The 13,417-nt window shown below is 42.4% G+C and overlaps 1 protein-coding gene across 1 annotated transcript; it reads left to right on the forward strand.

Annotated features, from left to right (window-relative positions):
- Window positions 1-7,258: 7,258 nt before the first annotated feature.
- LOC311034060 (prominin-1-A-like) lies at window positions 7,259-12,654 on the forward strand (the record flags this gene model as incomplete). Its single annotated transcript, XM_084041800.1, has 2 exons — window positions 7,259-9,201; window positions 12,504-12,654. 2 exons carry the CDS (start codon window positions 7,259-7,261, stop codon window positions 12,652-12,654), a joined length of 2,094 nt encoding a protein of 697 aa, XP_083897926.1.
- Between the last annotated feature and the right edge of the window lie 763 nt (window positions 12,655-13,417).

Consider the following 13,417-nt stretch of genomic DNA (forward strand, 5'->3'; position numbering starts at 1 on the left):
ACTACTTTTGCTGGGGACCTTTTGAAAATAGCAGATCTCTGTCGCATCGCGACACATTGTGAGCTTATAGATCGGCTATTATCAAATGGCCGAAATCTATATATAGGGGCTGAAGTGGTTAATGCATGTTTTGTAATAATCAAAACCTACAAAATAACTACGGTAGTAACTAAAGTAGTGGAGTAAAAGTGCAATATTTTCCTCTGAGGTGTATTGGAGTAGAAGTAAAAATATTGAAAATCGAAATACTGAAGAAAGTAAAAAATAACAAAAAATTGTACAGTACTTGAGTACATGTACTTAGTTACTTTCCGACACTGCCGAAAGGTTGATGCCAAAAAAAACCCTGTCACTTTAACCCCAAATGGACAGATGATTTAGCGTCTTGTTTTCTTGTTTTTTTTTGCCAATGCCAACCATTTAGCGATGTTTGATTTGTCAAAACACAGACCAGAATTTTATCAAATGGCCCCCCCGCTCCTTTCCATTTTCCTGCAGATGTCACAATTTCCCTTCCTGCTGGCTGCAGAAGCAGTCCATTCAAGTGAATGAGGTTTTGTCCGGACTTTATACATTAATTTATTACCTTAGTAAACATTTTCATTAATACTTTATGTTTTCAATCACTAGTTTAAAGTCTCCTTCTTTTTTTCCTTCCCTTTTTTTGTTGTTGCAATTATCATGATATGCGTTGAGTAATTTATGATCCCATTCATTTTAAAATGAATAATAAAGCAGGGTATGTTTCTAGGGCTTCTGCTAGTTCTACGGGTGGCCCTCACGTTAAAGGAGTAGTTCACCCAAAACAATTACTTATTTTCTATCAATTACACACCCCATGAAGCCTTGAATTCATGGAGATATTTTAGTTGTTTGTCCTAAGCCAATCATTTGATGGCTTAGGACATCCAGTAGGAGACTCAAAGAGTCTCCTCTACTGAGTCTCCTAGTGACCGTGACCCAGTCATCAAATTATTGGCACAGGAGTGCGACCAAAAAAGCAATTTTTTGATCCTTGACTTACGTCATCAATGTTGTCATCACAACCATGTTGGTGTCCTTTTAAAGTGAACTGTCACATGTACAGGAATGTCATTTAGCAAAACATCAACTCGCAAATAACTTCCCCTCCTTCACAGTTATTTGAGTAACGCGGCATTGCTTTGCTACTCAGTCCTGTCCAGTCTACACTCCTACTTCCCGGAGCCCCATTTTCTACAGGGACAACAACAGAGATGGTTGCTGGAATGGATGTCCTGGTGCGGACCTTCCTCGACATAATCCAGCCAAACGATTTTCCGTCAGATCTGATTGGGGACTTTGCGAGTAACGTTCAACCAGGGCTGTCAAATGAAAGTGCCATCAGAGCGGCCCTTATTAATAACGCCCTTAAGTATGAGCTTGGCTTCTTGGTGTGTTTAGCCATAGGGCTCTTGTACATCGTGCTGATGCCATTGGTCGGCGTCTGCCTGGCACGACAGAAGACCTCCCGGCCCGGTAACTCGACACCTCTCTACTGGGGTGCCTACACCATCGTCATGGCCGTAATACTGGTGGGGAACGTCTACTTGTGTATAAGCAACGCGGCCATCAAAAGGTACGTGGACGACAGTACCAAAGTAATCAACGGGACTTTAAACAACCTTCACAATTACGCTGGCGGCCTGCTGGGCAGTATTGAACAAGAGGTTTACGGTAGCGTCGACTTGTTAAAAGATAAGCTTAACGCTACCGGCCCAGAGCTAGGCGGACAGATCAAGAATAGATTGGTAGCCGGATTGCATTTGACTGAAATTCGCGGTCATGCTAAAAATATGAGCAATTTCAGCATCAGTCGTCAACTGAAAAATTTCAGTTCAACTCTGACCAAGCTCAAAACCTTTGTCCCGAATCCGGAGGTTAATCCTTATGAGAAGATATTTCGCGCTTTGGATGATCTGCTCAACGGCCTCTCCCACTTACAGAGTAAAGTGCAAGCTTTTGGGCCTATTCTGGAAGGTAAACTCCAGGGCAATGAGAAATATTTGAACGACATTCCAGACGAGATCAGCAATGTCACCAGGGATGTAATTGAGACGGATATAGAAACCCAGATCCAAAGGGTCAAAGGGTCCTTAGGCCATGTCTCGGAAGCAGTGGATGGAACCTTCGGTGAGCTGCAGGACGCAACCACCGCGATCACTACGAAGGTTAAGAAAGTCGGGTATATCATATGGGCAGTAGGCGTGGCCCTGTGCTGCGTGCTAGCGCTGGTGCTTGTGCATAATATCCTGGGTCTGCTCGTGGGCTCTGTGGGAGTGGACCCAGTTGTCAGCTTCCTGTTGTGCTCGATGCTCATGGTGATGCTGATGCCGCTGTTCCTGCTGGGAGGGCACAGCTACACACTGCTGTGTAAGCCCTGGCGAAATGGAGAGCTGTTCAGGTTTATCGACAAACGGATTGAATTTGGTGCGATGCTGGGACTGAACGGCAGCCTTAACCTCACCGACGTGTACAATAACTGCAACGATAAAAGGTCTGTATGGGACACGCTGCACCTGCTGGAGCTCTTGGACCTGGAGGAGATGCTCAATGTGCCCCAGGGGCTCGACGTGTCCAAGTTCATGGCTGCCTTTGACAGTATGTCCATCACTTTCCTGAGCAACGACGAGAAAGAAAAAATTAACAACCTCACTGCCACAAAGATCAACTTCACTGAAATTACGGAGGAGCTCGAGAAAATCAACCTGGGATACAAAACGGTGGATAAATGTATAAAAGAGCTCATCGGGATCACCAACGACCTTCGATCCCAAGTGGAAACATTCAATGACACAGTCGCAGATCTGTTGAGCAAAGTGGGAAATGTGCAACTCTTCCTCAAAGATGACAGTAAGACCGCAATCGAAGGGATCGTTGGAGCTTATTTGGGAAACTTAACTGCGGGGTTGAGTGCTCGGTTTACCAGCCAGATAAAGCAAGTGAACTGCATGACGGTGGCCAAGGAGGTCGACAATGCAAAGAGCTTCATCTGTGAAAACATGGTGACGTCTCTGAACACTTTGTGGTTTAGTCTGGGCATGTGTCTGATCTTCTTCATCCCCAGCATCGTATTGTCCGTCAAACTGGCCAATTGTGCAGAACGGAGGACTTTCTCACTCTGATGCTACGCTAAAGGAAGGAACTTAAAAAAACCTTGTGACCTATAATTGAACCCTCTCCAAAGAGCACCTGTTTCAGTTCCTGATAATCACAGACCCACGCAGCGCTCCATCAGCTCTTCATTGAAGACTCCTCTAAGACTTGGGCTTTAGGTTTACTATGAATTATTTGTTGTCAACCCACTTAAACCCTGTATATATTTCGCCACACGACGAATAAATCCACAAGCTTTTGAGAGGTTAAGATGACTAACACCCTAAACCAGGGGTCTTCAAAAGGGGGTCCTCAGAGCTACTATAGGGGGTCCGCCAAATCTTTGTGTGATAGGATTTCGTTTTTTTTACATTAACCAGAGCCACTTGAACCCTAGAATTCCTTTTCTGAGGGGCGTTCATGCATCTGTGTGTCTGTCCGTGTACAAGGTTCAAACGCATACGAGTAATAACATTGTTTTGTTCTGGTCCTCATATATTGTAGAACATTATAACAGTAAGACAAGAGGGGTGAAATGGTGTGGAGAAAAACATGCTATATACTGTATATATGATAGATGGATAGCTATAGAGAGCGTGGATTAAAGTTAAAGAAATCAGTCGCAACGACTGATTTCAGTCATTTGGATTCCGTTGAAGCCAGCATGTCTTCAATGGAAGCATGAGGTTGTAGATAGGCTATTTCGGTTCATATTTTAACACATTGGCTGCCCCAGATCTGCGTTCTATTGAGTCCTTTTTAATTTGACCCAAAGACCAAGGAGATATGATTTTTCGAAGATTTAGACTCCCATCCACTTCCTTGTTAACTTAAAACTTAAAAATTCTCTATCTCGGCTGAGTACTTTTTTTTTTCATTGAAAAAGTCTGGCAGTCTACTGTAGAAAATAAATAAATAATTCTGGCAGCCAATGTGTTAAGATCAGAGCATTTGAAGTGGTCAAACTAGCAATATGTGCAGAATCCTCTTCCATAGAATCCTAATGGTCTGGGATATTTCATAAAAGCAACATGTTAGAGCCTCAATCTGTGATTTCACCTGGTTGGCTGTATGTAGAACAGCAGAAACAATATTACCTTTCATTGTTTAGGACAGTGGTTTTCAACCAGTGGTCCGGGGATCACCAGTGGTCCTTGAGGGAGTACCAGGGGGTCCCCAGCGAAATTGGTTAACATTGCGTCACAATCATTTTAACCGCTTAGCTTTGGCTATTCAAAAATAGCAGATATACAAGCTCATAGCGCGGCACTCGGTGCCGCGCTATGAGCTTGTAGATCTGCTATTTTTGAAAAACCTTGAAAAAGTGCCTATATTTTTGAATATTTATATTTTTTTAAAGCAAAAATGAACTGATATCTTTGCTTCTGGTGATCCCTGGCACAAAACATTTTCAAGTGGTGGTCCGCGGCCAAATGTATAACAATTTAGAGGTCCTTGGCATGAAAAAGGTTGAAAACCACTGGTTTAGGAAACAGCGCTGGGGGGGGGGCTCCTTTCACACTTTCACAAATCACACATTAGAGAGAGATGTGTTTAGTACTGTGGCCGTGGGATCTTTTGTCTATAACAAGTGTTCACTGCCAGATAAAAAGTTTGGGAATCACTGCTTTTGGACAGTGGTTCCCAAACTGGAGGTCGGGACCCCCAGGGGGGTCCCCAAATTATTGTGGAGGGTCCCCAGATGATTAGCTTAATGTACAACATTGTTTTCTCACTCAACAGCAAACAAACCGACATACAGTGAGTGTATGTGTACAAACGGTAACTACACATTTCCAAGGTGACAATTTAAAGGTAGGGTAAGTGATTTTCTTTGGTTAAAATAAGGGTTAAATAGCTCTATATTCTGATAGTACTCATTGCTATAGAGCAGGGGTGGCAAACTCATTTTGGGATGAGGGCCGGATTGGTCAAATGGTGACTTGATGGGGGCCGGAACCAGTTGCGGGCGTACATGCATGCTCACACGCACTCAGACACTGCTACTAACTATGGCTGTGGCTTCACGGCTTGGTCATTGTTCTGACATAACAAGTTTGTCCAGTATTCAATCCCCAGGCAGGCGCTGGGCGTTTTTTTCTGCCTTTTTTTTCCCATTAGAGGTAGTATTAAATGCCGTTTTTTCAAATCACCTCGCGGGCCAGATTTGACGACGTCGCGGGCCGGAATTGACACTCTATAGTATAGAGTGTTTGTTCAGTAAAAGGAGTCTCCTTGTCTCTCCAGCTCTTTATAAAACAGAAAATGCATTTTCGTTTCAGTTTCATTTCCAATTTTATCCAATCGGGATAGAGAACTCAATCAGGATATAGATTAAACAAGTGAAATTGGAAGTGATGACACCAAGAAATGAGCAGGCACAATTGGAACTGGAACACTATAAAAATGAAGCTTAAAATACTTTCTCCTGATTGGCTGAGATTTTGACACCTACCGGAAAATGTATTTTCTGTTTATGAAAGAGCTGGAGAGACGGGGAGACTCCTGTTACTGAACAAACACTCTATAGCAATGATTACTATCACAATATAGTGCTTTAACCTTTTAACAAAATACTTTTTGTTTTAACCAAAAAATATCACTTACCCTACCTTTAATGACTTTTAAGATCTTGTTAACACCAAATCTACTACAGCTACAAGCTCAGTTGTGAGCTTGTAGTTCAGCTATTTTCCCAATATGTATCTGAATGAAGTCAAACTAAATGTAATGCCTGTAAGCACTTGTAATGCCAATTCCAAGTGCTTGTCAAGGGGGTCCCCAGTTCAAATCTGATTATTTTGGGGGGTTGCGACCTGAAAAGTTTGTGAACCCTTGCTATAGGAAACGGACCTGAGGTGCAACTGTACTCGGTCCACTGTTGCTTCCTCATGCACCGAATCTGTTTGCCAGAAATAGCAAATAGCGGATGTACACGCTTGTATTTATACGTTGGCTATTTTTGATAGCCAACGTATAAATGGATAAAGTGGTTAAAATGATTGTGATTCTATGTTAACTACTTTTGCTGGGGACCTTTTGAAAATAGCAGATCTATAAGCTCACAATGCGTCGCATCGCGACACATTGTGAGCTTGTAGATCGGCTATTGTCAAATGGCCAAAATATATATACAGGGCTGAAGTGGTTAATGCATGTTTTGTAATAATCAAACCTAATAATCAAAACCTACAAAATAACTATGGTAGTAACTAAAGTTTGTATATACTTGTAGTGGAGTAAAAGTACAACATTTCCCTCTGAGGTGTATTGGATAAGAAGTAAAAGCATTGGAAAGAAGTTAAAAAAATACCTCAAAATCCTATCGATTATTCAACCCATGTGACTTGAATTCATGGATATTCTTTTGTTTTTATCGCATTCCTAAGCCAATAATTTGATGAAGGCGGACCGGTAGGCAGCGATTACGGTAGGAGACACATAGGAAACTCTTTGTGTCTCCTACCGGAACCGCTGCCGGTCATCAAATTATTGGCTAGCAATTTGACAAAAACAAAAAAATATCCATGAAATCAAGTCTCCATGGGGTAACTAATCGATAGAAAAAAAGTAATTTTGGGGGTGAACTATCCCTTTAAGTACAGTACTTGTACTTTTGGTTGATGCCAAAAACAAAAATGTCACTTTAACCCCAAATGGACAGATGATTTAGTTACACACCACAATTACACACCCCATGAAGCCTTGAATTGATGGAGATATTCAGATTTTTTGTCCTAAGCCAATAACCTTAGGAGACTCAAAAGAATCACCTATTGAGTCTCCCATAGTCTCCAATTGACTTGACAATTATTGGCACAGGAATGCGACAAAAACAAAAAAAATCTCCATGGACTCAAGGCTTCATGAGGCGTATAATTGATCAATTTGATGTGAACTACTCCTTTAATCTATTTGAGTATCTTTGACTTACGTCATCAATGGTGTCATCACAATCATGTCAGTATCCTTTAAAGTGAACTGTCACATGTACAAGAATGTAATTAAGCTAAACTTCCACTCGTAAATAACTTCCCCTCCTTCACAGTTATTTGAGTAACAGGGAATTGCTTTGCTACTCAGTCCTGTCCAGTCTACACTCCTACTTCTCGGAGCCACATTGTCTACAGGGACAACAACAGAGATGGTTGCTGGAATGGATGTCTTGGTGCAGACCTTCCTCGACATAATCCAGCCAAACGATTTTCCGTCAAATCTGATTGTAAAGCTTGAGAAAAGCGTTAGAGAGGGGCTGCCAAATGAAGCTTCCACCAGAGCGGACCTTATTAATGACGCCCTTAAGTATGAGCTTGGCTTCTTGGTGTGTTTAGCCATAGGGCTCTTGTACATCGTGCTGATGCCATTGATCGGCATCTGCCTGGCACGACAGAATACCTCCCGGCCCGGTTACGCGGCACCTCTCTACTGGGGTGCCTACATCACCGTCATGGCCGTAATACTGGTGGGGAACGTCTACTTGTATATAAGCAACGCGGCCATCAAAAGGTACGTGGACGACAGTACCAAAGTAATCAACGGGACTTTATACAACCTTCACAATTACGCTGACGGACTGCTGGGCAGTATTGAACAAGGGGTGTCCGCTAGTATCGGCATGTTAGAAGAAAAGCTTAACGATACCGGCCCAGAGCTGGGCGAAAATATCAAGAAATTATTGGTAGCCGGACTGCGTTTGGAAGAAATTTGCGGTCATGCTGAAGATATGAGCAATCTCAACATGATCATTGCACTGAACAATTTCAATTCAAATGTGATCATGCTCGAAAGTCTGACCGACTTAACATCTCTAATTGCAGTTTCAAATGAACTGCACACAAACCTTTCCCACTTCAATATTAGTGTGTATGGTAAAGGTATTGGGCCTAGCCTGACAGCTAACCTGGTGAATATTAGGGTGGAATATTTGGACAAAATTTCAGGCAATATCAAGATTGTCACCGATGGTGTAGATCCGACGGATATAAAAGCCCAGATCCTCAACGTAACCAAAGATCCCCTATACCATGTCTCTAAAACAGTCAATGTAACCTTCGGTATTATGAAGAACGATACCATCTGTATCACTCCGGTGGTTGAGAAAGTCGGGTATATCACATGGGCAGTAGGCGTGGCCCTGTGCTGCGTGCTTGTCCTAGTGCTTGTGCGTAACATCCTGGGTCTGCTCGTGGGCTCCGTGGGAGTGGGCCCAGTTGTCAGCTTCCTGTTGTGCTCGATGCTCATGGCGGTGGTGATGCCGCTGTTCCTGCTGGGAGGGCACAGCTACACACTGCTGTGTAAGCCCTGGGGAAATGGACAGCTGTTCAGGTCTTTCGACAACCACAAGGATTTAGGTAAGATGCTGGGACTGATCAGCAGCGACAGCAGCAGCAGCAGTAACCTTAAACTCGCCGATGTGTACAATGACTGCGCCAATGGAAAGTCTCTATGGGACACACTGCACCTGGAGAAGCTCTTGAACCTGACGGAGATGTTCAAAGTGCCCCAGGTGCTCGAGCGGCCCATGTTCATGGGTGCCTTGACAGATCTGAACGATATCACTTTCCTGAGCGATAGCGATAAAGACAATATTAGCATCTTCATTAACAATATCAAAGAGATCGACTTCGCTAGATTTGAGAATGACCTCAAGGGCGTGTCAGGCAGCACACCGGCCATAAATCTTATTCTGGAGGCGCTCAACCATTCCGCCCACCGACTTAAATCCCAAGTGGTAACATTCAATGACGCAGTCGTAGGTTTGTTGAATAAAGCGGTCAGCGCGGAATCCTTCCTCAACAACAGTGCGAGCCCAATCGGGGACATTTTTGACGTTTATTTGGCCGACTTCCCTGGTGAGTTGACTGCTAAGTTTACCAGCCATATAAAGACAGTGAAATGTATGACGTTGGCTAGGGAGGTCGACAATGCAAAGAGCTTCATCTGTGATAACATGGTGACGTCTCTGAACACTTTCTGGTTTAGTCTGGGCATGTGTCTGATCTTCTTCATCCCCAGCATCGTATTGTCCATCAAACTGGCCAAATACTACAGAACAGAGGAACCTCCCAGCGTGCAAGATCTAGGCAGGTCTGCTGCGTCACTGCAGCGTGACCAGCTAAAGTTAATGAGAAAGAAAGCAATGGACCAATTCGGACATTTGAAACCAACAGGGCCATTTGTGGAGACAGACGACTATGAGTATGTGTATGTTAAAACAACATAACTTATACAATTGGGGTGGTTGTATTTTGTCTCCCTGTTCTATTCAATCTATTGAGACATTTAGATTGTGTCAAAGGTCATGTCTCACCTAGACACGAATATTGACCTGATGGTCAAGATTCAATTTATCCCCTGAGCAAGCAGAGCTGTGCTCTATTAGCTCAATGGTAAACATGGCAGGACGTGCGCAGAAAAAAGGGTTCAAATCCAGGGTAGAAGAGGAAAGTTACATAGCTGGTTTACAGTAACTAAGTGGACAGTAACTAAGTACATTTACTTGAGTATTGTACTTAAGTACATTTTTTTACTTGCCTTTGACATGACTTTCACTCTTTCAAATAGACATATTGCATTTTTGACTCCACTACATTTCTAGGAAGGGACACATAGAAAACATATATTATGAATTAACTTATTACTACCCTACTTTCAAATAATAGTGAACCTAGCTGATCTACAAGCTCACAACGCATCACGACACATGAGCTTGTAGATCAGCTATTTTTTACTATTATTATTATTTATTTTTTTTGGGGGGGAAGGGGGGTGATGTTCTATATTTCAATTTTTCAATTTCAAGTGATATTAAAAAGAAAATATACTTGCTCATTTGTACTTTTGAATAGTCGTGTCTGATCCCCGCCCCATTCCTTGAGTAGTGTGTTGTTTTGTATTTTGTTTGCTTGCGTTTTGCTTTCTTGTTGAAGAAATACGTTTGTCAGTTATTTCAAAGCGGATAATCAGGGGAAAAATAGAAAAAAAAACATTCCCAAAGTTAGGTAAAGTTAGAACTAACGCCAATGATTTTTTTTCTTCCTTTACAGCAGTGGTTTTCAAACCTTTTCATGCCAATTGGACCCCTAAATTGATATACATACACCGCGGATCCCCATCTGAAAATGTTTTGTGCCAAGGACCCCCAGAAGCAAAGATTTGAGTTAAAAATGTTCGCTTTAAATATATATATATATATATATATATTCAAAGCTTTGCACACATTTTCAAGATTTTTCAGAAATAGCAGATCTACAAGCTCATAGCGCGGCACTCGGTGCCGCGCTATGAGCTTGTACAGTATATCTGCTATTTTTGAATAGCCAAAGCTAAGCGATTGTGACGCTACGTTAACTCATTTCGCTGGGGACCCACCTGGTACCCCCCAAGGACCACTGGTGGTCCCCGGACCACTGGTTGAGAACCACTGCTTTGCAGAGAATGGTTTTGTGCCGCAACGCAACGTCTACACACTGGCGTGCAACGAGCGCAAATCATATACCGACGTCATAGCATCTATACCACGAGTTTCCAGTGTCCAATGAGGCCTTGCGTGAATTATGGACATCTCTTCCTGTTGACAATCATTCATTAAATCAATTTAAAGGTAGGGTAAGTGATATTTTTTGGTAATTTCCTTGTTTTTGTTAAAAAGGTTAAAGTACTATATTCTGATAGTAATCAATGCTACAGAGCAATGATTCAAATTCAGTGGTGTAAAGTAACTAAGTACATTTACTCAAGTACTGTACTTAAGTACACTTTTGAGGTATCTTTTACTTTACTAGAGTATTTCCAATTTTCTGTACTTTCACTCCACTACATCCCAGAGGCAAATATTGTACTTTTACTCCACTACAATTATTTGAAAACTTTAGTTACTAGTTACTTTGTAGATTTTGATTATTATTACAAAAGCACTTCAGACCTACATACTTCGGCCATTTGAAAATAGCCGATCTACAAGCTCACAACGCGTCGCAAAGCGACACGTTGTGAGCTTTTAGATCTGCTATTTTCAAAGGATTTTTATACATTTGAAAACTTGGGAATTGAGACCTTCTGCATAATGAGTAGTTTTACTTTTGGTACTTTAAGTACAGTTTGATACCAATACTTTTTGGGGCGGTGTAACCGCCCCCTATAAGTGAGGTTTGGACACTGACCAATCCTGCACCGTGATTGGCCAATAGTCTACAACGCAGTCTACAATGCTAACCCTTCCACAGTCAATGCAAATCTATACTTTTGCAAAGTCAGCCAATCACATTACAGCTGTCATCACCACTAGCTGTAATGTGATTGGCTGACTTTGCAAATTCAGGACTGTGATTGGCTAGCGAAACACATGACACATGTGCAGCCCTATGAATATCAGTATGGACTTAAAAAACATTTTTATGTTTTTTTAAGTGAGTCATGTTGTGATGACCACACACCGCCCACTTCACACTGGGTGTGATTTTTTACTTTCACTCAAGTAAATTTTGAATTCCGGACTATTACTTCTACATTGCAGTATTGGTACTTTTACTTCAGTAAAATATCTGAGTACTTTTTCCACCACTTGTTCAAATGAATGATCAATGGCTCTCGACACTTGCTCTTAGCAGTAGCCTAACCCCTGTCCTGTGTTTCATTCTGACTGGCTGCTGTTGCTGCTGTGATACCTGGATCTCTGCATGGAGAATAAATGCTGCGTGTTCAGCAACTTTCAGCGCTTGATAGTAAGCATTGATCATTCATTTGAATCCGCTGTGTTGAGGGAGATCTTGTAGGGTAAGTAGGCAGACCAATAGGACTCTTTTTATTAGCGTTGACTGATTTGATCCCTCAAATTAATTGCATGAGTAGTAAGCTCCCTAGGAAACTTGTGGATAGGGAGACCGATGGGTTTCCGAGGAGACGTTCTTCAGCTCCAGCTGATCCAGCACGCGAGAGACTCACTCGCTTGCCAAATAAACCAGATCTACAAGCTGTCAAAGCCAGATAGAGAGAGAGAGAGTGGGGGGGACAGAGGGAGGGAGAAGGTGTGTTTTTTTCTTCCGTGGGTTGACCCGCTTCGCCCGCCCCGCGATACTTGCGCCGTAATCTATAACTGATAACCCTTATACGGATCTTATTATAAGCGACTTTGTGCTTGTTTTCCTGTAAAGTCGCTTGTAAATATTGGTGGTTGCGTTTTTTTGGGCTTGTTTCTAAGGTGTTAGAAACAAGCCCAACGTCTGAAAATACGTTGTGCCAGGGACCCCCATGCAAGATTTGTGTCGTTAAAATCTTTTAGATTTGTTTTAGATTGCTTTAGGTTTGAAGTGCTCATGCAGCATGTAGTTGCTTTTTTGCGCTTGTTTTCATAGACCTGGTTGCTTAATTGCTCTTGCTGATTTGTCAAGGGCAAGGAACTTAGATAAGAAGGAAGGGAAGCGCTGGAGGCCGGGCATGCGCCATGACGCTCATGGGTGGCAAACGCCAACTCGCACCGGAAGTTCGAGGAAATACAGTGCAGTGGATGAGAGCCAGCTGGACCAGCAACACTATTTCTGAACGATTGCGACCGTTGTCATATAATCGGTCCAGGAATATGAAAGAAGACATGTAAGATTATGCAGTGTACACATCGAAAAGCAACAGAGCAGAAAACGATGTGTGATATGTCGTCTTTTGTTTTTTACATTGTCAGAATCCCCTTTGTTTGTGCTCGTTTATGTGCAAAAATGTACTTTGATGCAATGCAAGACAATGGAGAGACTATTTTGGAATATCAATTTCTAATCAAAGGAGATTTACAATTTGGGCATTTAGGAGATGCTTTTATCCAGAGTGGCAAGAGTGACATCGGGAAAAGGCCTAGATCAGGGGTCTTCAACGTTTTCAGGCCAAGGACCCCGAGAGAGAGATGAAGCAGGGACCCCCTCTATATTGTATAAAATTGTGTTAAAGATAAACTTTTGCTGCCCTTTTTTCCTTTACACCTATAACTCTGCCAAAAATAGCCGATCTACAAGCTCACAACGCCTGTGAGCTTGTAGATCTGCTATTTTTGGCTAAAATTCTCCTCAGAAAAGGGATGCTATGGTTGAAGTGGTTAATGTAAAAGGAAAAAGTCCTATCACACAAAGATTTGGCGGACCCCCTGTAGTAACTCTGAGGACCCCCCAGGGGTCCCGGACCCCCTGTTGAAGACCCCTGGCCTAGATGGTGCAGTGCGAGTGAAATGCTTGTGGCTGCAAGAGTCAATACTTTTCAAATGTTTTTTTTTCGGAACTTAATGCATAGATTCATGTGTCGCTTGGATGAGTCTGTGAAT

Source organism: Gymnoscopelus microlampas (genome assembly GCF_963454915.1).
Source record: "Gymnoscopelus microlampas genome assembly, chromosome: 18".
NCBI lineage: Eukaryota > Metazoa > Chordata > Actinopteri > Myctophiformes > Myctophidae > Gymnoscopelus > Gymnoscopelus microlampas.